This window comes from Pan paniscus, chromosome 23 (genome assembly GCF_029289425.2).
Source record: "Pan paniscus chromosome 23, NHGRI_mPanPan1-v2.0_pri, whole genome shotgun sequence".
In the NCBI taxonomy this organism is placed as follows: Eukaryota; Metazoa; Chordata; class Mammalia; order Primates; family Hominidae; genus Pan; species Pan paniscus.
Genome location: NC_085927.1, coordinates 45245316 through 45269297, shown reverse-complemented (window position 1 = coordinate 45269297; position 23982 = coordinate 45245316). Strand labels below are relative to the sequence as shown.

Sequence of the window (23982 nt, the reverse complement as noted above, 5' to 3'; positions counted from 1 at the left end):
CCATGAAGGCTATTGTTAGAGCAATCTTACAGATGAGGAAACTGAGGCCAGGGGGGCTACTTTGTTCAAACCAGAAAGTGGTAGAGCTGCGATCTGATTCCAGTCTGATGGCGTCCAAAGTCCCTGGTGGTAACATGTCCCCAACTGTGACCAAGGAGTATGGAGTAAGCCATGAAGACTGTCACGAGGATTGGGAAAGAATGCATGTGGGCAGCTGGGCAGGAGTCATCTGAGCCCCAGGGGGTGGTGCCACCTGCTCACCTGCAGCAGCTCCAGGTCTGCGGGCTCGGCCTGGGTGGGCACCAGCTCTGTCAGCATCTCCGACATCACCCTCACGTTCCCACTCACCATCTCCAGCTCACTGTGCAGCTTCCCAATCTGAAACACACGGTTGATCGTGGTGAGAGAAGCCAGGGGTCTGGGGCCCATGTCACTCACAGGGACAGAACCCAGTACCACCAACCCTGGGTGCAGCACCAGGGAGCCGACCTCCCAGCAGCCTCTCTAGGCAGCCTCCCTCCTGGCTCCCAAAGTGACAGCTCTGCACTAGAGGCCTGCCCCACACCTTCTACAGACCCCTCACAGAGGCGATACCAACCGTTACCATCTCCACACCGGAATGAGCCACCACGTGTGGCTGGAAGACTCCAGCATCTCCTGGGTCTAACACAGCAGCTAACAAGGCCCTGGAGGGTGGCTCCCCACAAGGGGAGGAGGGACGCTGCAGGCCCTCTCTCTCTCGCCCACTAGAGGACTGGGATCCCGCCCTCTCTCTCTCCTCCTAGAGGACTGGGATTCCGCCCTCTCTCCTCCTAGAAGACTGGGATCCCGCCCTCTCTCTCTCCCACTAGAGGACTGGGATTCTGCCCTCTCTCTCTCTCCTCCTAGAGGACTGGGATCCCGCCCTCTCTCCTCCTAGAAGACTGGGATTCCGCCGTCTCTCTCTCTCCCACTAGAGGACTGGGATTCTGCCCTCTCTCTCTCCTCCTAGAGGACTGGGATTCCGCCCTCTCTCTCCTCCTAGAGGACTGGGATTCTGCCCTCTCTCTCCTCCTAGCGGACTGGGATCCCGCCCTCTCTCTCTCCTCCTAGAGGACTGGGATCCCGCCCTCTCTCTCCTCCTAGAGGACTGGGATTCTGCCCTCTCTCTCTCCTCCTAGAGGACTGGGATCCCGCCCTCTCTCTCTTTCTCCTAGAGGACTGGGATCCCGCCCTCTCTCTCTCTCCCACTAGAGGACTGGGATTCTGCCCTCTCTCTCTCCTCCTAGAGGACTGGGATCCCACCCTCTCTCTCTCCCCCACTAGAGGACTGGGATCCCGCCCTCTCTCTCTTTCTCCTAGAGGACTGGGATTCCGCCCTCTCTCTCTCCTCCTAGAGGACTGGGATCCTGCCCTCTCTCTCTTTCTCCTAGAGGACTGGGATCCCGCCCTCTCTCTCTCTCCCACTAGGGGACTGGGATTCTGCCCTCTCTCTCTCCTCCTAGAGGACTGGGATCCCGCCCTCTCTCTCTCTCCCACTAGAGGACTGGGATTCCGCCCTCTCTCCTCCTAGAAGACTGGGATCCCGCCCTCTCTCTCCTCCTAGAGGACTGGGATCCCACCCTCTCTCCTCCTAGAGGACTGGGATTCCGCCGTCTCTCTCCTCCTAGTGGACTGGGCTTCTGCCCTCTTTCTCCTCCTAGTGGACTGGGATTTTGTCTTGTTTCTGGTCTATTTTGGTGTCCCAGGCTCATCTAAGGATAGTCCTTGCCCTGTACCCCACCTTGAATATGAAACTCAGATTTAGCACTTGTTCCAAGGGATGCGGGCAGGTTTTCAATGGTCAAAGGGTTCCAAGGAGTTGGGCTTGGGGAAACATTTTCAATAAAGCTGCAGTCTCCTCAAAGAGGTTAGCTTGTGAAAGGCCATTGGTATAAGGATCTTATGCTGTGGGACCTTGTAGGGTGTTTAATGCCCTCATGCACACTGGGAATGCCTGGGAAAAGATCAGTCTGAAAGCTTCTAAGATTTATTTGACTGAAGAACCTTTTTACGTTTTGAGAAATGCTGGTACATTCTAAATCATGTGGCTGAGTTATAGTTGATTTCAGAGTGTCACTATATACATTCATGATTGTGACAGCAGCTACCATTTATAGACTACCTAATAAGTGCCAAGCATTGAACATATATTGCTAACTTAATTTTTTACCATGGTAGACATCAATATCCCTGCTTTTATAGATGAAGAAATGGAGTGTAGAGACTAGTAGTATATCCACTATGGTTCACTGACACCTTCCAAAACCTGCAAAATGTTTGATCTATTTAGCTTACTTAATGAACACTCTTGGTATGAGTGAGTGGAAAAACTACTGATCACAAACCCCATGTATCCAAATCAGATGGGACTTAATTACAAAGGAGTCTGGGAGTAACATCACTGCACACCTGATGTCTTAACATGTCCCAAGAGACAAAAGGGGACTCTCGAATTAAACAAAGATTAGTTTTGTTTAGCAAGCACCTTCTTGCATTGGAAGTAATTAGCGTCTTAATCCACACAGATGCTAGACTTCAGAAAATTGGTTAAAATCGTAACTGAGTTAGACAATCACAAGGTGGTTTTACAATTTTTTTACACACCTTTAACCCACTCAGAAAAAAAAAGTGCAGCTCGCTGTCAGCACTCATTTAATTTTACATAAACATGCTCTTTGAGGCTGAAGTAAACCTGACTGATTTTCAACATGAAAATAACACATAAAAACTGTTCTTGGAGTTATTTCTAAACAGAACTTGTCTCCAATCCTAACGTAACAGAAATGTATATGATGTTACATTAGGATTAGAGACAAGAGTATTCTTGGGGCAAACGGGCAGTGCGTTAATAATTTTGTCCAGTTAGCAAAATTTTCTAGAAATATCTGTAACTCTGAGGGGTGATTTCATAACTTGCTATGAGAAAACAGATCATGGAAGTTTCTCTTCAAATAGGTTAGGGTGAGAATGAGTTCAAATGATACAAAAAGTGGGCAGTGGGGACGCTTATTGGGAAAGTTAAGCTTCACTTTTCTTTCCATCACACATCCGTGTCTAACTCACCAGCACACTCAGCAGCTCCACCTTTACGCTCCGCGGATGTGATGGGCCTGATGTGTGTACAACACCTTTAACGTGGGTGTCTCCACAGTGTGCAGGCCTCTGCCCCCACCCCAGCAGCCAAAAGTCTAGAATGACAAGCCCCCAGCTCTACGAGCTGGTCATGGCTGTAGAAGTCACTCAGCAGATACAGCAGCTGTGGCACTCCACAAGCAGCTCATGGCCCAGTGGGCCATGAGGAGGAAGGAAGTGACATGCCCAGGGTGCCACCTGCTCTGAGGTGGGTAATCCTTCAAAGCTAGTCAGAGGGCTGGGAAAACCTGTCCCCTAGAATCTCATACTAAGCCTCAAACCTTCTTGGCTGGGTGCGGTGGCTCATGCCTGTAATCCCAGCACTTTAGGAGGCCAAGACGAGTAGATCACTTGAGCTCAGGAGTTCGAGACTAGCCTGGCCAACATGATGAAACTCCATCTCTACTAAAAATACAAAAAATTAGCTGGGCATGGTGGCTCATGCCTGTAGTCCCAGCTACTCAGGAGGCTGAGGCAGGAGAATTGCTTGAACCTGGGAGGCAGAGGTTGCAGTGAGCCTAGATGGTGCCACTGCACTCCAGCCTGGGTGACAGAGCAAGACTGTTTCAGAACAAACAAAAAAGCTTCAGACCTTCTTGAGACTTCATGGGAAGCAGCATGGTACAATGTACATATGTTTTTTATTTTTTGCACAGATGTTTGAAAACTTTTCAGGCAGAACCTCTCTTCAAATGAAGCCTTTTTTTTTTTTGAAACAGGTCTCTCTATGTTGCCCAGCCTGGTCTCAAACTCCTGGGTTCAAGCCATCCTCCTGCCTGAACCTTTGAGAAGCTGAGATCACAGATGCACGTGACCATGCCCAGCTCAAATGAAAGCTGTGAGTGTGTAAGAAACCACACAGGTGGAGCTGGCCTGAAGGGGCCGCCTACAGGACATCTCTCCACGGTGCTGTTGGAGGGCCCCGCAGAAAACACAGGTTGGAAAATGGCCAAGGTACAGGGCAGTGTCTGCCAGGAGTCAGACAGACGTGAGCTTGGATCCCAACTGTCTCTGATGACGGTGTGCTCTGGGCAAGTGAATGGACCTCTCTGAGCCTCATCGCTCAAACAGGAAGAACCACACATACCCTGAGGGCTGCTGTGAGGAAGAAGTGGAGGCTCCGTGGATGGTAAATTCTGACAGGGGGCCCTCCCTGACGTGTGTGGCCCACCTGCCTGGACCTGACGGTTCTGACCCCAGGCTCGTTTACCTGTTCCGGGGTTGGTGCTATGGGCGTGTCACCGGAGAGTATGGGCGGGGCGGGCAGAGGGGCAGCGTGCTGGCCAGAGTCCTCTTGCTGGCTGGAGTCAGTGCCCACAGAATCCTGTCCTGATTGTGTCTCTGAGTTGAACACGGTCTAGTGGGAGGAAAACAGGATCAGTGAGGGCTCCTGGGAACATCAAGAGCCCAGGAAGTTAGGGGCCAGCCTGGTGATGTCTCTGGGGATGAGTCCTGCCTCCCTTCCCTTGGTTCCCGGTACGGCAATTCTCTCACCCTCTGGGGTGTGTGGATGGGTGACAGCATGTCCAGGTCAGTCATGGGGAACTCCAGGCCTTTCCTCCGCAGGTCCTCATAGATGGTGACCACACCTGTCAGATCGGGCGAGCTGCGGAACGCGTCAGCCCAGGACTGAGAGGGGACAAGGGGATACAGCCGGTAACCACAGCTCACCTGTGAGCCTGCCCACCTGGCACTCAGACAGAGAACAGACATTCTTTCCCTGCTTTTTTTTTTTTTTTAACTACATGTGCTCTGCCCACTCCACAGCAAAGCACGCAGTTGGCAAGCCTCCCTCCCCACAGAACATCCCACCAGCCGACAACCGAGACGCCCCGAAATGAGAAGTGGAGCCTGGGACAAACACGATGGCCTCGACTCTCCACTGGGCAGGAAGCTCCTGCACTGACAGCTCTTCCTGGCCCTGCCCTGCCCTGTCCTGGCACTCACCTGGATGAGGTTGAGCACTTTGTCATGCACGATGGTGGGTGGGTTGTTCTTGGGCAGGATGGTCCTCACCAGCACACTCTCCACGAAGTCCTGGCTGGCCACCAGCACGTGGAAGCGGTGCCCGCAGTTCTTGACACAGGTTTCTAAGACCTGGAGGGCCGAGAGGTGCCGTCGAGCACCTTGGTCAGAGGAGAGGCGGTGCTCAGAACCCCCACCCTCGTGGCTCCTCCTGTGTCCCAGAGAGGAGGCCCGGGAGAGGAGATGGGACTTCCTGGAATGAGACCCTTGAATGTGGAGGACTGGGACAATGCCAGGACTGGGGGACTTGTTTACTGGAGGGCACGGCCTAGGGTGGGCAGAGGTGTGGTGTGTGGGCTGGACTTCCTTCCCTGACTGGCGTCAGTGCACGCAGAATCCCAATGCTGTCTCTGAGCTAAACATGGTCTAGAGAGAAGGGGCTCTCCAAGAGGAAATCAAGGAGCATCTGAGATGTCAATCGACTGGTGAGCCTGTGGCCCAGGGAGAAGGCACTGAACTTCCCTCCCCACTCTCCACTTCCCACTGCAGGAAATGCCTTTGCTTTTTGCTTAAGCCAATTCACCTGGATATAAATGCTGCTTGTGGAGGAGGGTGGGACAGCATTTATATCTTCCCCAGCCAAACCCATGCTGACGGCTAGGAGGCCCACGCGTGTCTGGCCGCCCTGAGATCTGGGCTGGTTCAGTGGTGTGGGCAAGACTGTTCTCAGCCACTGGTATTTATTTTACATTCATTTGCCAGAGCACCAAAGTGCCGGGCAGCACCCAACTCAGTCAGCCAGCCTCCCTGCCCCCGCGGAGGCCTGGGTTTACTGAGCTTCAATGTCACCCGCAGGTCCTTTGGCCCAGGCTCTCCCTGCCAGTGGTTCTGGAGTGATGTAAGCGTCTGTTCCCATGCTGGGGGATTGGGGAGAACCTTTCCAAATGGCCTCTTGCCATTCTGCATCCGCCTGCAGTGTAGACAGGACAGTGCGTTGCCCACAGAGCTTTCCAGCTCTCAAATGAGGAGCTCAGAGGAGGCTGGGAGTCCTGCTGGGTCTGAGGGGAGGTGACTTTCAGTGGACCGTAGTCCTGCCACAGGACAGACAGATGGGGCACTCACTGTGAGAGCCAGCATCACCTCGTGGAAGTTCTTATTCCCCACGATTCTCTTCTTTACTGCTCGGAGGGCATCTTTGGGACTAAGAAGGAGGACAAGAAAAAGGGTGGGCTTAGGAACAGAGCCCCCTTACCCAACACCAGAGGCCCTGGAGAGTTGGAACAGTTCTTATTGGCCCATCCTCCCTGTGCCCCACCTGTTTTGTGTATCCAGCCAGGTTCTGATCACATCAGAATCTTCCTAGCCCATTGCTTAGCATGGACTCACAACCTGTGGCCCCTGGACCTCCAGCAGCAGAGTCACTTTGAGAAAAGGTGAGAGCGTTTTGTTAAAAGTGCAGAACCTGGCCGGGCGCGGTGGCTCATGCCTGTAATCCCAGGACTTTGGGAGGCTGAGGCAGGTGGATCACTTGAGGCCAGGAGTTCAAGACCAGCCTGGCCAACATGGTGAAACCCTGTCTCTACTGAAAATACAAAAATTTGCCGGGCGTGGTGGTATGACCCTGTAATCCCAGCTACTTGGGAGGTTGAGGCGGGAGAATCGCTTGAACCCAGGAGGCAGAGGTTGCAGTGAGCCGAGATTACGCCACTGTACTCCAGCCTGGGCAACAGAGTGAGAGCCGAGATTGCGCCACTGTACTCCAGCCTGGGTGACAGAGTGAGACCCTGTCTCAAAAAAACAAAGGACATTCAAAAAAAATAGCAGAACCCTAGGTCCCCACCCTAGACCACCTGAACCAAATTCTCAGGGAGTGGGGCCCCTGAATCTGAATGCTTCTCATGCTCCCCAGGGGTTTCTTATGCATGCTCAAGTTTAAGAACAAATAACCTGGAGGCATAGTGTTTTCATTACAAAAATAGAGATGGGGTCTTGCTATGTTGCCCAGGCTGGTCTCAAACTCCTGGGCTCAAATGATTCTCCCACCTCGGCCTCCCAATATGTTGTGATTACAGGCGTGAGTCCCTGAGCCCAGCTAGCATAGTGTTCTGATGCCCTGTCCTGGCCAGCTGCTCTATCTGTCCATTTACCCTTCCATTCAAGTCTTTTTTTTTTTTTTTTTTTTTTTCCTTCTGAGACAGAGTCTCACTCTGTTGCCCAGGCTGGAGTGCAGTGGTGCAATCACAGCTCGCTGCAGCCCGGAACTCCTGGGCTCAAGTGATCCTCCTGCCTCAGCCTCCCAAAACGCTGAGACTACCAGTGTGAGCCACCATGTCTGGCCCATTCAACTCTTATTAAGCACCCAATATGTGCGTGGCACCATGCTAGGTGCTGGGGACACAGTGGCAAACAAGACCATATGGCCCTGCCTCCTCCCCACCTTGCGGGGAGATCCAAAGAAGAGCAAGGAATAAGCAGGTCCTGGAAAAAGAGCAGAGGTGAGGGGTGGTCAGAAAAGACCTCCGAGGGGGTGGTCTTGTAGTTGGGCCTTGAAAGATGGGAAGGACCAGCCGGGGGGAGTGGGGGCAGAGCAGTTTGGGTCAAGGTCAGAGCCTGGACCAAGGTCTTGGGTGCAGAGGAGCTTGATGCCTTGGAGGAACTAAGAGGAGGCCACACTGAGTGTGGGGGAGGTCGGGGAGGGCTGAAGAAGCCTAGGGGTCACGGTGTTGGGAGGCCCCTGGAAGCTGGGGTGCCAGCCTGCTCTCCCTGTCCCCTCTGTGATTCCCACCACCCTCCACCCTCGGCCCTATACAGGTATACTCAGTGCTGCCCTGACTGCTCTTGTCTAAAAGCCTTTGTGCAGGGCCCCCACTTGCACCCTGAAGGCTCCTGACCTCCACATCCATGAGGTGAAGCCTCAGCTAAAATCCACCCCTTCCACAACACTTTCCCAGGTCCTCCAGTCTCCCTGGCCTGTTCTGCCATGCCACATTGAACTGGGGGCCCACCCTGGGTAGAGAAGAAGCCTGCTAGAGGGCAGGGATGGTGTTCTCTTTGGACAGCTTCTCTTCCTAGAGCCCATCACACTACTGAAGCACAAGTAACATTTCTCAGCCTGGCCAGTGGCCACTGGGACCCATCCGGCTGTCTGCCTGGCTGTCAGTGCTGACCCCATCCAGGACTAAGGCAGGAGAGCCTGGAACCCTGGCACTGGTTCTCAGCAGGAGTGAAGGCAGAGGCAAGGCTTCCTAGGGACAGAGCCTGCCTAGGGGCTAGAGCTATGGAGGCGGTCAGGCCTGCGGTGGAAGGGACACGGTGGGGAAAGGGATGGTGGCCCACCAAGGGGGGCCCTGGCCCAGAAGCCTGAGAGCAGTTTCCAACCCTTGCCTCCCTGGGCAGCCCCTCGCCCGTCCCTGGCTCCTAGTCTTGGCCTGGCCACTGACCCACGGGCTACTTCAGTGCTTTATAGTGACTTCTTTCCACCTCTTCTAGGGTGGCCTAGAGACAAGGGAATCAGAATCATTCCCTGGCATGTTCCGCCATGCGCCACTGACCTGGGGGCCCACCCTGGGAGAGAAGAAGCCTCCTAGAGCGCAGGACAGCGTCCTTATTGGACGCCTTCCCTCCCTAGAGGGAAGCACTGGGAATCGGAAGTTCTGGCCTTGCCACTGCTGTGGGCCCATGATGTCCGGTACTCTGCTGGGAGCACAAAGTATATGACAAGGAGGCCACAACCCAGTGGGGGAGACACTTTAGCAACGAGGCTAAGTTTAGGTGCCATGCTTGGTGAGGTCAAGGGTCACGCCTGCCTTTTGATCACTGCTGGGTCCCTAGTGCCTCCTATGTTGCCTGGAACACACAAAGTGCTCAAATAAATAGCAATGCACCTGACCGACGCTGAGCCTGTTCCTCCCATGTTTATAAGGGACATGGGGGCTTGCTGTCCCCAAGGATACTGCAGTGACTTGCAGCTGCGACGTCCATGAAGCTCCCAGGCCTGTCTAGAGGCTTGGTGAGGTTTTCTGCCTCCTGCTTTCTTTCTTCTGACCTCTGCCCACCACTCCTTACCTCACCCTCACTCTCATGAGTCCTTGGCAAGATCAGGGAGCAGGGCTGAGGAAGCCACCGGCCGGTTCCTGGCAGCCACTGCCCTCTCCTGACTGGGCCTTGACTGTGTGACTCAGATGCCCACAGCCTCCCTCCAGCTCAGAGCTGGGCACTCCCTGCCCTCCACCTGCATCCAGCCTGCGCCTCTCCACGCAAAGCCCTCCCGGGCTGAGAGGAACCCTGCACTGGCCACGGGAGAGCTGGATGATCCCAGTGAGAACTGGAGAGGGAAAGGAGGGTCCACACTGATTTCTCAGGATGGAGGCCTCGTCTGGCAGCACTTCCTGCTGCCCACGGCTCCCACACCTCTGCCCAGCCTTCGCTGGGTTTTGCTGAGAGGACAGGGACCCTCGCATCCCCTTTCTGCTCCCTCCAGGGACTCGGGCTTATTGCTGGAAGGATCTAACAGAGCACCTTCGAGGACAAAGACCTAGAGAGGTAAAGTGACTTCCGAAGGTTACACGGCTGGTCAGTGACAACGAGTCAGACATTGGAGGCCAAGACCCCAATCCTTCCCCCACACCACGTGCCTTGGCAGGGCTCCTTGGCACTGAGCAAGACGATACCGTGACCCCAACACCAGAAACGCCCGGCAAACGCCAGTGCTGTTCAGGCTCACGGTTCAGCTTCACTTTCCCTGCCATCCTTGTGATCTCCCTTACCCTCCAGGCTGGTTTCAAATCTTAAGGAAATGGAAGTCTGTTTTTGCTCGCAGAAAAGCCGGAGTCTCTCTAGTACACACTCCCGCCTGCAGAATGCAGATGGCGCTTGGGGTCAACTTCTGATTAAGAGTCTCCAGCTTGCCTCATCCTAGGCAGACGCTGTACACAAGGCTGGGCTTCCAGATCCGTGTGGAATCTGGGCTGCCACTAAGAGAGGCGGGGTGGGGTGGCAGCCCCCAGGGGCCAGCTGTGAATTCCTACCTTGGATGGGGCTCAGGTACTAGGGGCTCAGATGGCCTCTGCAGCCAAGCGGGTTGGGTCAGACTTGGTGGCTATGGCAGCAATGGGGCTGGGGCAGGGGCTCCCTGGAAGGGTGCAGGAGTGTGCTGCGTGGTGGGATGGCCATCTCTGCCTGTGCCCCACAACCTCTCCTTGGGGGGCCCTTACCCTTCCTCTGTCTCGTTGATGATGTCGCAGATCTCCATGTTGAGGGCCCAGTCCTCGCTCTGCAGGGAGCCATCTGTGGCTTTCTCTGAGAAGAAACCATGAGTCATAAAGTCATGAGGGGGTCCTGAATGGGTAAACTCAAACCGTGGGTGGGAGAGGAGGGGGGTGCAGGGCCGGATGAGATGGGGAGGAGGAAGATGACAGACGCTTCCTGGGCACAGGGCCTGGCCCTGTGTGAGACTGCTCTATACACATTGTCCCATCGTCACTAGATTCTTGTAGCCACTGAGGCCGGAGTACCTCTGCCCTTCAATGGATGAGGAAACCATGACTCTGAGTGCACCAAAGGGATGCGCCAGAGGGGAATCTAGGTGGGCCTCCGTGTGCTTATTCCTGACATGACAATATGGAGACAGTGCTTTGCTTCATTTCTGTAGATAAGATGTTCTCCCTTGACTTTAGAATTATCTTTTGAGCTGGGCGCGGTGGCTCACGCCTGTAATCCCAGCACTTTGGGAGGCTGAGGTGGGTGGATCACCTGAGGTCAGGAGTTGAGACCAGCCTGACCAACATGGTGAAGCCCCGTCTTTACTAACTACAAAAAAGTAGCTGGGCATGGTGGCACATGCCTGTAATCCTGGCTACTTGGGAGGCTGAGGCAGGAGAATCGTTTGATCCCAGGAGGCGGAGGTTGCAATGAGATTGAGCCATCAAACTCCAGCCTGGACAACGAGAGCGAAACTCCATCTCCAAAACAAACAAACAAACAAGCACAAAAGAATTATCTTTTGAGTTGGTAACCATTCACAGGATACAAAATCTAAAAGTTCTCAAGTGGTATACAATGGAGCTAGGTAAATCTATCTCTGTCCCCTGCCCCAGCCCCCTCTTCCTAGAGGCATCCCCTGTAACCAGGTTCCTCTAGAATCTCACAGAGACCTTCTTTACCTAGGAAGCAAATGCTCCATTACTAACAGGTCACCTGGCCCTCCTGTACCCTTCTGAGGCACCCACAGAAGGGACCGATGCCGAGCCACCCGGCAGAACTACTCCAAAGAGAGGTGATGATTCATGCAAGGTAACAGCACAGTAAGGTATCAGCACGGCAAGGTATCAGCACGGTACGGGCCCAAAATAAACACTCAGCAAGTGGTGGTGGTTCTTTTTTAAAAAAGTTGAGGCGAAAGTCACATAAAATAAAACTAACCATTTTACCATGTATAATTCAGTGGCATTTGGTACACTTGTAATACTAAATACAACCACCACCACCTCTATTCAGTTCCACGAAATTTTCACTTTGTGGCAGTTCCTAGGGTAAGATTTCCAGGCCGGGAGTCGGCTGCAGAGTTCTGGAAGCCTGTCAGGGCCATGGCCGGGACCACTGGCTGCAGGTCTGCACGGTAGCAAGCACCGGGCTAGGCAGCCTTTTGTGAACTGTAGTGTGGGAGGCACTAATTGGTATTACACGAATGATGAACGCAGGAACTCGCAGTGCCGGCACCTTTGTAAACGGTCTTTAGGAAAGGGAGGTGCCGCATAGCCTGTTTTTTGTTCTCTGCGCCTTCCTAGATGCTATCTTCACGCGTCAACCACGTGCACACAGGAAATTTTGTGCCCTGTTTTTTGCAGGTAACGTTCTATTACGCACATCACTCTGGCTGGTATGTGTTGTGACTACATGGAGGACTGTGTGATAAGACAGGCTTTGCTCAGCCTTTTAAGGGTGAGACCCTGTTCTGACACAGGGCACTACCCAAGGCTCCCTCCCCTGCAAGTGTCACATGCAAAGTACTCATCCGCCTGCTGCAGCCACCCTGCCGGCCCTGGCACACCTGCTGGCTGACGGGCCGGGCACTTGAGCACAGTGCTGCCGGCTGTCTATTATCTGTCAGGAGTGTGTGCCAGAGTAGGCATGTAGAACTTGTTATTCCACGTGATGTCACACTGTCCTGCAAGGGAGGCTCTCTCCTCACGGCTGTGCCCCGGCTCGGGGAGGGTGGGTGACTCCTCGCTTGCTACACAGCTATTTGTAAGCCAGGCCGGTTCCAGGCACTGGGATACCATGGTGGACTCGGTGGGCATGGTCCCTGCCTTAAGGTGCCCAAAAGAAGCCACCGTGCATGCTAAACCCAGTCTGCCGGAGGACAGAGGAGGGCAGTTTCTGTGGGACTGGATAGGGCCCTCTTCTAGCCAGGCTGGCTCAACCAACACTAAAACTGTGGCTCTGAGACCTTGGTTTTGCAATTGGCCCAACTTCAGTTCTACCCTCAGGTCCTGAGCCAGACGGATGCCAGGGTGGCCCAGGACACATGCCAGGCGGCTGAGGCAGAGGGCGGTTGCTTTACCCCTAGATCAGGCCTGGAGGAGGGGATGAGGAAAGCTCCTCTGACAGGGCTGAAAGACAGAGTCATCCATCCTGTGAAGGTTTACTGAGTGTGGCTTCTTTGTACCACACCCCTGCCCTTGGGGGTTCCACACTTACAGAGCCACCTGGGAAGAACACAGCGGGCTGAACAAGTGTCCCTCTGAGCAGAGGGCCATGCCCTGCTTTGGAGGGTTTTGGGGCGGGGGTTAGTCATGTCAGTCAGTGTTAACCTACAGAACCTGCTCCTCTGCCACAGGCCACATCTCAGCAAGCCCCAGTCACACAGGCCAGAGGATTAGTGCCATCTCCCTCCCTATCCACACCTAAAGGCCACGAAGTCCTGCCAAGTCAGCTTCCAAATCTCTGTCCATCACACCATCCCCTCTGCCACTGCCCCTGCCCCAGCCCGGCCACCATCCTCCCGCTAGACTACCGCCTCAGCTTCTTCCCTCCTCCTGCCTCCCTCCTCCCACCCATTCTCCACATTGCCCAGAAGGAACTTTCTGAAACCTGAAAATGACAGTGTCCTTCCTGCCCAAACCCTTCCATGTCTCCCTAGTCTTCGACCTGGCCTGCATGTCCTTCCACAATAATAATATTTTAACTTCCCAAGTTATATGCCATAGAATATCAAGCAGCATTAGCTGTTCACATGAAGAATGAGATTTAATTTTCACACACTGTAAGGTGTGCATTATTGCCCTCATCTCATGAGGAAACTGAAGCACAGAGAGATCACCAACTTGCAAAGGGCACACAGAGGTAAGGGCGGGGCAGCCGCTGACGCTGTGGCGCAGGTGCCTGAGGCTTCTGTGCCATCCGCATCTCTCAGCAGGGGCGGGGAACTCTGTTTTCCCAGAAGTGTCCTTCCTGACCACACAGGGAGTCGGCCCTCTCCTCCCTGAGCTCCACCGGCAGGCCTCTCAGTGGTCCCCACCATCAGATCCTCTTCTGTCCCCAGTACCCCCTGAAAACGATGGGCACCTCTCATCTCCTGGAGGAGGGAACATCAGTGTTTCAGGAGAGGCTGTGGTTGTTTTGGAAAGGCAAGCAAGTGGCTTTTAAAGGGAAGCGGGGACATTGATAAATAAGAGAAATCCCATACCCGGGAATCAGGTGGGTGCAGAAGGACCCCCCCGCCCCCACCCCGTGCATGAGTCTGATGTGACCCAAGCAGTGCAGGCAAGCTCCTGAGCCCTGAGTGGCAGCAGGCAGCAGTGGGCAGAGCCAATCAGAAGACGAAGGTTTTCTGCAGGGTGGGAGGGGACATGTGGCCTAAACGAGAAAGGGGAGAGGAAGAGGAGGAGGAGACAAAATCGGGACAAGGCCGATCTGAGCAATTCCAGTACAAGACAGCTGTTGGGAGGCTGTGGGACACATCTGCCCAGACCATCACTTGCCAACCCCTTCTAGGTTCCTCCAGGTTCCTCCAGGTCCAGGTGTGGACAACAGGATTGCGGAGAATCATGTGGATTTCCTTCAGATGCCCACAGGGTAGGCATATTCCATCAGGGCAGAATTTTAAACCCACAGGAACCTGGCAATATTTGCTTTGTTTTTGTTCTTCACCACAGAAGTAATTCAACTTGCTATTTTAAGAAGGGGGAATAAAAACACAGACAGTGGTTGCCAGTTACCAAGAGAATGACAACTGATTCCCCGACCTCGGAGCTGTAACCTTCAAGGGCCTCCGGGTAGCAGCTGTGCTCTTGTCTTCCAGCTCCTGACAGAGCCGGGCCCTGCAATCCTCCACCTGTCATCAGGCGGCTTTGCAGTTGTTTATGGCTGGCAAGCCTGTGGCTTCGGATCACTGGGCACCTGTGCGTCCTTACAGCAGTCTGTCCTCTCCCTGTTGGGCCTGGTGCAGATACCACCTCCCTGGAGGGCTCCAGATAATCTGCCTGGCACGATGGCAAGACCCACCTGCCCCTCATGGAGATGAGGATGGAGTGGGACGAGTCTGGCCTGACCTAACTCATAGACCGTGGGCAAAGATCCAGCCCCTCTGAGTCTCTGTTTTTGCACCCGTAAAATCAGGATAAGACTGCCTGCCTCACAGGATGTTGTGACCTTGCAGCCAGACAATGTCAGTATGACGTCAGGAAAGGCTAGCAATGAGTAACCGAGCTACAATGACTATGACTTGGGCCAAGAGAAAGAATGAGTAGTCACCAAAGACACGCCACACCACGGGCAGGATCAGAGATGGGGGCCATGGTATGGTATCACCCCTTTCTTTCTTTCTTTTTTTTTTTTTGAGACAGTCTCGTTCTGTCACCCAGGTTGGAGTACAGTGGCATGATCTTGGCTCACTGCAACCTCTGCCTCCCAGGTTTAAGCGATTCTCCTGCCTCAGCCTCCCGAGTAGCTGGGATTACAGGTACCTGCCAACACACCTGGCTAAGTTTTGTATTTTTAGTAGAGATGGGACTTCACCATGTTGGTCAGGCTGGTCTCAAACTCCTGACCTCAAGTGATCCACCCGCCTTGGCCTCCCAAAGTGCTGGGATTACAGGTGTGAGCCACTGCCCACTGTGTCCGGCCAGTATCACCCCTTTCCACACCAGCCTTGTGGGAAGCAGCCTGGAGCCCGCTCGCTCCCACCCTGCACATTCCAACAGTCTCATGATCACTGAGACAGCTCTGGCTCAAGCTGCCACCTCCCCAGGCCTGCACTGTCACCTCCACACTCTACTCAAACATAACTCCAAGCACAACTTCCTCTGTTTAAACATTGTCCATCACCCTCACTGCCTGAGGATCAAAAGCCTGAACTCTCCAGGGGCTGGCGTCAGCCACAGTCAGCTGTACCCCCTTCCTCTATGTGGCTTGTCCTCTCACGCCTCTGAGCTCCTGTCTGCAATGCCATTCCTCATTCAGTCAGGCTCATCCAGTTCACATGCTCTTCTGGCACTCAGCATGCACCAGGCATGGGACTAATAAGCACGTCACACCCTCAGTCACCCGTCATCACAACCTTTAAGACAGAGGATGAATAAACTCAGGGGCATGGAGAAGTCAGCAATTTGCCTGCAGTCACACAGTTTGTGAGATGCAGAGCAGATTCAAAGCCAGAGAAGTCTGGTTCTCAAGTCCATATTCATAACCACGACGTTATGTGCTTCTCAAACATTCTCAACACTTGTCCAGGCTACAGGGAGACGTCAGTGAGCAAATCCAGCAAGGTCCTGCCCCAGTGGTGGTTTACAGTCCAGTGGGAGGCCACAACTGACAATTCCAAAAGGTCGTTTCCATGGCAGGAAAGACCAGGTGCTGAGACAGTGCCAGGTGTGCTGATGAAGAGGAGGAATGAGTCAGCTGAACTCCTGAACTCCCCTTATCTTTTTTTTTTTTTTTTGAGACGGAGTCTCGTTCTGTCGCCCAGGCTGGAGTACAGTGGTGCAATCTCGGCTCACTGCAACTTCCGTCTCCTGGGTTTAAGCAATTCTCTGCCTCAGCCCCCAAAGTAGCTGGGATTACAGGCGCCCGCCTAATTTTTTTGTGTGTTTTTAGTAGAGATGAGGTTTCACCACCTTGGCCAGGCTGGTCTTGAACTCCTGACCTTGTGATCCACCCGCCTCGGCCTCCCAAAGTGCTGGGATTACAGGCGTGAGCCACCGTGCCCAGCTGAACTCTCCTCATCTTCTTTTTTTTTTTTTTTTTGAGACTGAGTCTCACTCTATTGCCCAGGCTGGAGTACAGTGGCGCAATCTCTGCTCACTGCAACCTCCACCTCCCAGGTTCAAGCGATTCTCCTGCCTCGGCCTCCCGAGTAGCTGGGATTACAGGTGTGTGCCACCACGCCCGGCTAATTTTGTATTTTTAGTAGAGATGGGGTTTCACCATATTGACCAGGCTTGTCTTGAACTTCTGACCTCGTGATCCACCTGCCTCGGCCTCCTAAAGTGCTGGGATTACAGGCATGAGCCACCGTGCCCAGCCGAACTCCCCTCATCTTCTAAGCCCCACCCAGGGTTGGCTCCTCAGTGGTGCCTCCTTCTGGGTAGACTGTGTCACTCCTCATCCTGCACCATGACAATAACAACATCATGGAGAACAATGACAGCCATCATTCAGTGAAGAAGTGTCAGCCTGTGCAGGATGCTTGGAGGACCTCCATTTGTGTCACCTCCCCACATCCCCGTCTGTCGTGGGGGCAGCCAATGTGCAGAGGTTTGTGACTTGCTAGATGCAAAGCCAGGCCTGCGTGCTCCAAACTCGTGTGCTCTCCACTCTGCTCTGTCCCCGTGAAGACTGCCTCTGCCTGCCTGGGGCAGACCCTGCCTGGGGCAGACCCTTCTGGGGCCCACCTTGTGGTGCAACAGAGCAGAGGGGGGCATTACATACTTTTGGAATGACCGACTGAGGCTCCGCACTGCCTAGGTGCTCAGTTCGATGCTGACTGCCCCTGCCTACCCTACCTTCCCAGAACAACAATCACTGTATTTCACTGATTAGCCACCAGGCTAAGGACAGAACAAGAAAGAGTCTGGTTGTTTTGAGACATCGTGGAGCTGTCAAACCCACCCTGAAACTGCCAACCTTCAGGCTTCTTGCTAGGTAAACAAAGTGCGTTGTTGTGGTGGTTTCAGACTCTGCTGGTTGGGTTTCCTGTTACCTGCAGCTCAAAGTATTCGTGATTAATATTCCTCTTTAAGGAGTGAGGTCCAGCTGCCCTGGCCTTCCCATGGGACTGCTCCGCGGTGGACAACTACGGCATGGACCTGAAGGCACTGGGCTCCACTGAAGCCCCCGGGAGCCGGCACTGAGACCTGGCCCAGTCCTTCCTCCCACTCCCACTCACCAGCTCAGCTGACCGCCCACAGCCACCCCATCACCCTCCTCAGGCTTCTGTGCTTCTGAACACACTGCCCTTCTTCCAGGAAGAAATGTGCTCCTCCCCACCTCAACTCGTGCTCCTAAGCCCAGATCAAAGGTCAGGTCTCCTGGTGGAGTCCGCCCTGACACCCCCCACCCCGCCAGGGCCTATTCCTTCCAGCTAGCGGCCAGTAGCATTTTCCACAGACCACAACTCTAAGCACTGCTTAGTGGAGTGATTAAAATAACTCTGTTGGGCGATCTCTTTGTTTCTACATCTCTCTCTCCCAGGAGTCTGTGAGCTCTTTAAGGGTGGCGGTTATAGCTCACGAATGGTCTGTCTACCCCAGATGGGACCTGGGCCATGATAAACCTGCAGTACCTGTTTGCTGAATGACTGAATGAAAGATGAGGCTGTATTCACCAGCACAATAAACCTTTATAACAGTGTAAATGAAACACCTCCACACTTGGGCACTCAGTGATCCCTTACTAGCTATTGTGTGGAAATCCTAATCTTTCTTCCAACTTGCAATCCTCTGAATACATTTTTTTTTTTGAGACAGAGTCTCACTGTTGCCCAGGCTGGAGTGCAGTGGCACGATCTTGGCTCACTGCAACCTCCAACTACTGGGTTGAAGTTCACCTGCCTCGCTCGGCCTCCCGAGTAGCTGGGACTACAGGCGTGTGCCACCATGCCCAGCTAATTTTTGTATTTTTAGTAGAGACAGGGTTTCACCACATTGGCCAGGATGGTCTCGATCTCTTGACCTCGTGATCCACCCATCTTGGCCTCCCAAAGTGCTGGGATTACAGGCGTGAGCCACCGTGACCCTTTGAATACTTTTAAAAAGTACCACGTCCCTCCTTAATCTGTCCTCCAACATCCTCAGGACCTGTGACCACTCCACTCTGGTAATGATCTCCAGAGCCTTCACTATTCTGACCGACCCCTGTGGATATAGGCCAGCCATGCTGTCCATCTGGAAATGCAGTGTGGGAACCCGCACGCCACACTTACCTGTCCTTGCTAGATACTGTATTTCTATTACTGTACTCAGTGACTATGTGAAATTTTTATTAACCCTACCATGTGGAGCTGACTCCAATAGTTGTGGAAGATGCTCCCCCTGGGCTCACAGCATTTAGCTTTTCTAGACCTCCTTGCAGCCAGAAGTAGCCCTGGGACTTTTGGCCACAGAGATGGAAGCGGGTGTCTCTTGGGCGGCTCCTGGGGAAGGTTTTGCTTTCTTGGTAATAGAGACACAGACACTTGGTACTTTCACCTGTGCTTCCTACTGTGAGAATGCAAGCACGAGGATGAAACCAATGTGGTCAAGAAGGTTAGGCAGAAATACAGAAGGAGCCGCTACTGAACGAATTCATTCTAGATGGACACAGATGTTGTCACTCAAAGGGAAACCCAGCAGGTCTCTCAGTTCTCTTTTTTTTTTTTTTTTGAGATGGAGTCTCACTCTGTTGTCCAGGCTGGAGTGCTGTGGCACGATCTTGGCTCACTGCAACTTCCGCCTCACCGGTTCAAGCGATTCTCCTGTCTCAGCCTCCAGGGTAGCTGGGATTACAGGCGCCCACCACCACATCCAGCTAATGTTTGTATTTTTAGTAAAGATGGGGTTTCACCATGTTGGCCAGGCTGGTCTTGAACTCCTGACCTCAGGCGATCTGCCTGTCTTGGCCTCCCAAAGTGCTGGGATTACAGGTGTGAGCCACTGCGCCCGGCCTCTTTCAGTTCTAAGGGGGAATTGGTGAGAGGGAAAAGTTGGGAGGATGGGATGCAGACACAGACAAATCCTGCCCAGACTCCAGCACCTACCAGCTGTGTGAGCCTGGGTAACTCCTCGGCCTCTCTGTGCCTCAGTTCCTCCTCTACAGAATAAAGATGACCAAAGCACTCACCTTCCAGGGATGTGTGAGGAGGAGTGTATACATTTCAAGCACCAAAATAAATGCTATCCTCTACAAACATATCAACCACAACATGATTGAGAATTTCAAGCACCCCATAAGAGATTTTTAAATCACAAATATGCAGAAGCCATTTTTTTTTTCAGCCAGAAACTTGTCTTGAAAACTATTTTCCAAAGGAATAACTCTTTCCAGACCCAGCGTGGAAAGTTCCATCCATCTCCTAATTTGCTGAGCCACCCTTCCTCAAAACCCTGGCTGCCTCTCCCCTGTATTTTTTTTAACCATAAACCACAAGAGAAACCCTAAAATACCTTACAGAGGGTATTGCTTCCGCAACCCACAATGTTAAAGTCGATGTAACTAACTATAGTACCTAACAAAAGGAAATGTCAGTTAGATAAAGAAAGGTTTTCTAAAACTCCCCAGGTAAGAAGAAGTGAGGCTGTGAAGGCAGAGGCTTGAAGTGGCTGGCTGAGGTACAGATGGCATTTGTTTTCACTCCCCACTTGGGAGTGTAAAAGGTGTTGCTGACAATCTGGATGGTCAGGGGTGGAGTGGGGTTTGTATTAGTCAGGGATCTCTAGAGAAAAGGAACTAGGCTGGGTGTGGTGGCTCATGCCCGTAATCCTAGCACTTTGAGAGGCCAAGGCAGGCAGATCACAAGGTCAGGAGTTCAAGACCAGCCTGGCCAACATGGTGAAACTCTGCCTCTACAGAAAATATAAAAATTAGCCAGGTGTGGTGGCACGCGCCTGTAGTCCCAGCTACTCAGGAGGCTGAGGCAGGAGAATTGCTTGAACCTGGGAGGTGGAGGTTACAGTGAGCCAAGACTGCCCCACTGCACTCCAGCCTGGGAAACAGAGTGAGACTCCGTCTCAAAAAAAAAAAAAAAAAAAAAAAAAAAAGAGAAAAGGAACTAGCAGAAAGAAAGAGAGAGAGAGACAGACAGACACACACACACAGGAGAAAGAGCAAGCGCTTAAGGAATTGGCTTATGCAGGTGTGAAGGCTTAGCAAGTTGAAAATCTGTAGGGTGAGCTGGCAGGCTGGAGATCCAGGGAACAGATGCTGTCCAAGTGCAAGGACAAGGGGAACCTGCTGGCCAAGTTCCCTCTTGTTCTAGGGAGGTCAGTCTTTTTCTATTCAGGCCTTCAACTGATTGGACGAGGCCCACCCACGTTATTGAGGGCAATACGCTTTACGCGGGTCTGGTGATTTAAATGTTAATCTCATCTAAGACATACGTTCACAGAAACATCTAAAATAATGTTTGACCAAATATCTTTCTCCCCTGGCCTAGCCAAGTTGACACATAAAGTTAACCACTACAGGGTTTATACTGCACCAACACAAACAAGTTCAAACAGTAGACCCCTCTGTCTGTCACTAAATTCTCTGTCTGTCTCAGCCCCTGCGGTCTGGCTGGTTCTTCTCTTTCCCTCCCTTCTCCCCTGGCTCCGTCCTTCCCTTCTGGGAAGACTCCAGGCTCCGTTCTTCCCTTCTCTACCTTCCCCAGCAGGAGCGAGGCCCAGTTCCCCTCCTCAGGGCTTGCACAGTGGTTCTCCATCGCACTTTGCAGTGCTCTATCAACTTCTAAGTTTCCCGTGTCCCTTGAGGTGGAGACCTGGGGGACACAGCCGGGAAGGGGCGGAGCTGGCACCTGAACCCAGCTCTTCTGATGCGGAGACTAAGCTGTCACCCCATTTCAGGCTGCTTACGTCCCAGTGATCAAAATGAGCTACCTGGGATCATGCCAGGTGGGCTCATGGGCAAACTTAAAGACATTTTTAGAGGGACATTAAATTTTTCCTCTCCTGCATTATTTACTTTAATGCAGGATAGGAAAAAAACACGAACATCAAAGCCATGATTTCATGGATATAATTACATAGGATGAGGTCAAATTTTAACAGATAAGCTAATGAAAAGAAAACCCTACGAAAATAATAATGAAGGTGGCATGGGGGTAGACACAAATCACAAATGAGCTACATGAAAGACAGAAGTTTGGAGGGCACTGGCCTAGATCAAGATCTCCTTAGTAAGGCAGTAAAGAGTTAAACTGTCCTGAATCCCCCTGCTTCTCATGGGGTGATGGCCTCAAGCTAATTAGGAGACACTGAGGGTTTGGGTTTTTTTTTTTCTAAAACCAGAAGAGTGGAAGTCTGGGACTATACTCTTATTTCTTTGAGCTCACTAAGGGAATAAAACCTATTCACCAGTTCTATCCATAGGGGAAGGCAAAGGCCTTAATTTCCAAGTAAGAATCTGCTCCTCCCCACAGCCTGAAACCTGACCTGTCTGTGAATGTGGTGGCCACCCAGCCAGTGACTGCTCATTTGCCAGGGACACAAAGACCATCACAAAGGCTGCAATGGAGTCAAAATCTTGGGCTGGCACTTAGCTTGGCTACTAACTTAGATTGGGTCCCAGGAATGATAACACCAGTGAAAAATCACAACAGCTAATAATTACAGAGACTTCCTGTCTGGCAGGAAGTGCTTTATAGCACAACAACACAACAGCCCTATCTGATAGGTGCTATTATTATCCTCATTGTACAGACGAGGACATTGAAGAACAGAGAGGTTAAGTAACTTGCTCCTGGTAACAAAGCTGGTGAGGACTGAACCAGGACTCAGACCATTCAGTCTGACTCAAGCTCACCCTGGGCTCTACTAATATGTGTACAGCTGATACAAAGCCCTTTCCAGACAAAGCTCTGTCATCCTCAAGACAGAAACCTGGGGCTCTAATGTGGGTCCTGTACTTATGGATCAGGAAACAGAAGCTTCAAGATATTAGGGCTCACACGGGCACACTGTGGGGATAAGCACCCTCAAGCATCCCCAGTGTGGGTGCTCTGGTACCCCACTTTGAGGAACAGTGTACTCCATCATTCTGCCTCTGGCCAGCTGCTCCGATTCAGAAGTCAGCAAACTATGAACCCATATGCCAAATTCAGTCTGTTTTGTATGGTCCTCGAGCTACAGATGGTCTTTATATTTTTAAACAGTTGGGGAAAAAAAAGCTGAAGAAGAATAATATTTCATGATATGTGAAAATTATGTGAAATTCAAATTTCATTGCCCATAAATAGTTTTATTGGAGCACAGTCATTCTCATTCATTTACCTATGGCCTATGTAGCTGCTTTTGTGCTACAATGGCAGAACTGGGTAGTTGCAGCAGAGACCATCTGGTTCACGAAGCCACAAGTATTTACTATCTGGCCCTTTATAGAAAAAGCTCACTGACCCTGGTCTAGTCCACTCTGCTAACCAACACAGGAATCCTCTTTATAGTCGCCCTCCCCACTCCGGCTTCTGCCTTCACAGCTCCAGTGGTGGGGAGCTCACTACTGAACAAGGCAGCCAGTTCCATCTTTGCAAGGCTCTGGGGATAGCTATTTATACTGAAACCGAACTGCTTATTCCTGTAACCACACACTCTGCCCTTGGAGCCCTGCACATTCAGTTCTATCAGTCCTCCCCAGCAGCCATCATTTTTTTTTTTTTTTTTTGAGATTGAGTCTCGCTCTGTCACCAGGCTAGAGTGCAGCGGCGTGATCTTGGCTCACTGCAACCTTCGCCTCCCGGGTTCAAGTAATTTTCCTGCCTCAGCCTCCCAAGTTGCTGGGACTACAGGCATGTGCCACCACGTCCAGCTAATTTTTGTATTTTTAGTAGAGACAGGGTTTCACCACGTTGGCCAGGATGGTCTCGATTTCTTGACCTCGTGATCCACCCGCCTCGGCCTCCCAACGTGCTGGGATTACAGGCGTGAGCCACCGTGCCTGGCCCGCCATCAGTTTCTTTCTTCCCTCTGGCATCAACCCTTCCCTGTCCCTATATATGACCTCTGTCGTTCCTTACCAATTCTCTGGGAAGCAGAGGGAGAATGACAGCACCTCTGTGTTGCCAATAGGGGAGATGGGCAATGGAGAGGGACCGTGACATAGTTAGGAGCAGAACCAGAGCTGGAACCAGGTGTCCCGCCTCCCAGCCTGGTGTCTCCTCAACATCGCTTAAGTGTCCACTTTCCAGCCCATCATTCCCCAACTGGCCCCCAAGGGCCTGAAGTGGTCTCTCACTTCTGTGATTCCTTCCTGTGGCTCCCCCGGCTTGGCTTTTGTGGATTCAAAGACAGCTCTCTCTGACTTTTTCACTTTTCCCCTCCAGGGCTCAGTCTTCAGGCTCTGGGCTCTTCTCCCCTCACACCCAGCTCCCACCACCCCAACCACTGAGGCTCATCCCCAGGGACTACCCATATTTACCATCTCTGTTGTTTGCAACTTACTGTCGGCAATCAGCTAGGATTTGGACTCCAAGTGCTTAGGGGTAAGCTGACAGCCAGAAATGGAAAATGGGATTCTTGATATCTGTCTATAAAACAGAGCCAGTAGGCTGGGTGCAGTGGCTCACGCCTGTAATCCCAGCACTTTGGGAGGCCGAGGTGGGTGGTTCATGAGGTCAGGAGATCGAGACCATCCTGGCTAACACGGTGAAACCCCGTCTCTACTAAAAATACAAAAAAT

General features: G+C 52.5%; 1 protein-coding gene across 6 annotated transcripts in view; it reads right to left on the bottom strand.

The window, feature by feature from the left end:
* TOM1 (target of myb1 membrane trafficking protein) overlaps positions 1-23982 on the bottom strand; it is a 49049-nt gene that overhangs the window by 20125 nt on the left and 4942 nt on the right. For 2 of the 6 annotated variants that reach the window (XM_003821503.6, XM_008974987.4), the window contains exons 2-7: positions 10332-10416; positions 6241-6319; positions 5101-5250; positions 4648-4782; positions 4364-4510; positions 262-378 (exon numbers count right to left, since the gene is read on the bottom strand). In XM_003821503.6, the coding sequence (XP_003821551.1) occupies positions 262-378; positions 4364-4510; positions 4648-4782; positions 5101-5250; positions 6241-6319; positions 10332-10416 (713 nt within the window). The remainder of the gene's footprint in view (positions 1-261; positions 379-4363; positions 4511-4647; positions 4783-5100; positions 5251-6240; positions 6320-10331; positions 10417-23982) is intronic. The other 4 variants (XM_034948908.3, XM_055105976.2, XM_034948909.3 and 1 more) reach the window with 2 other exon arrangements.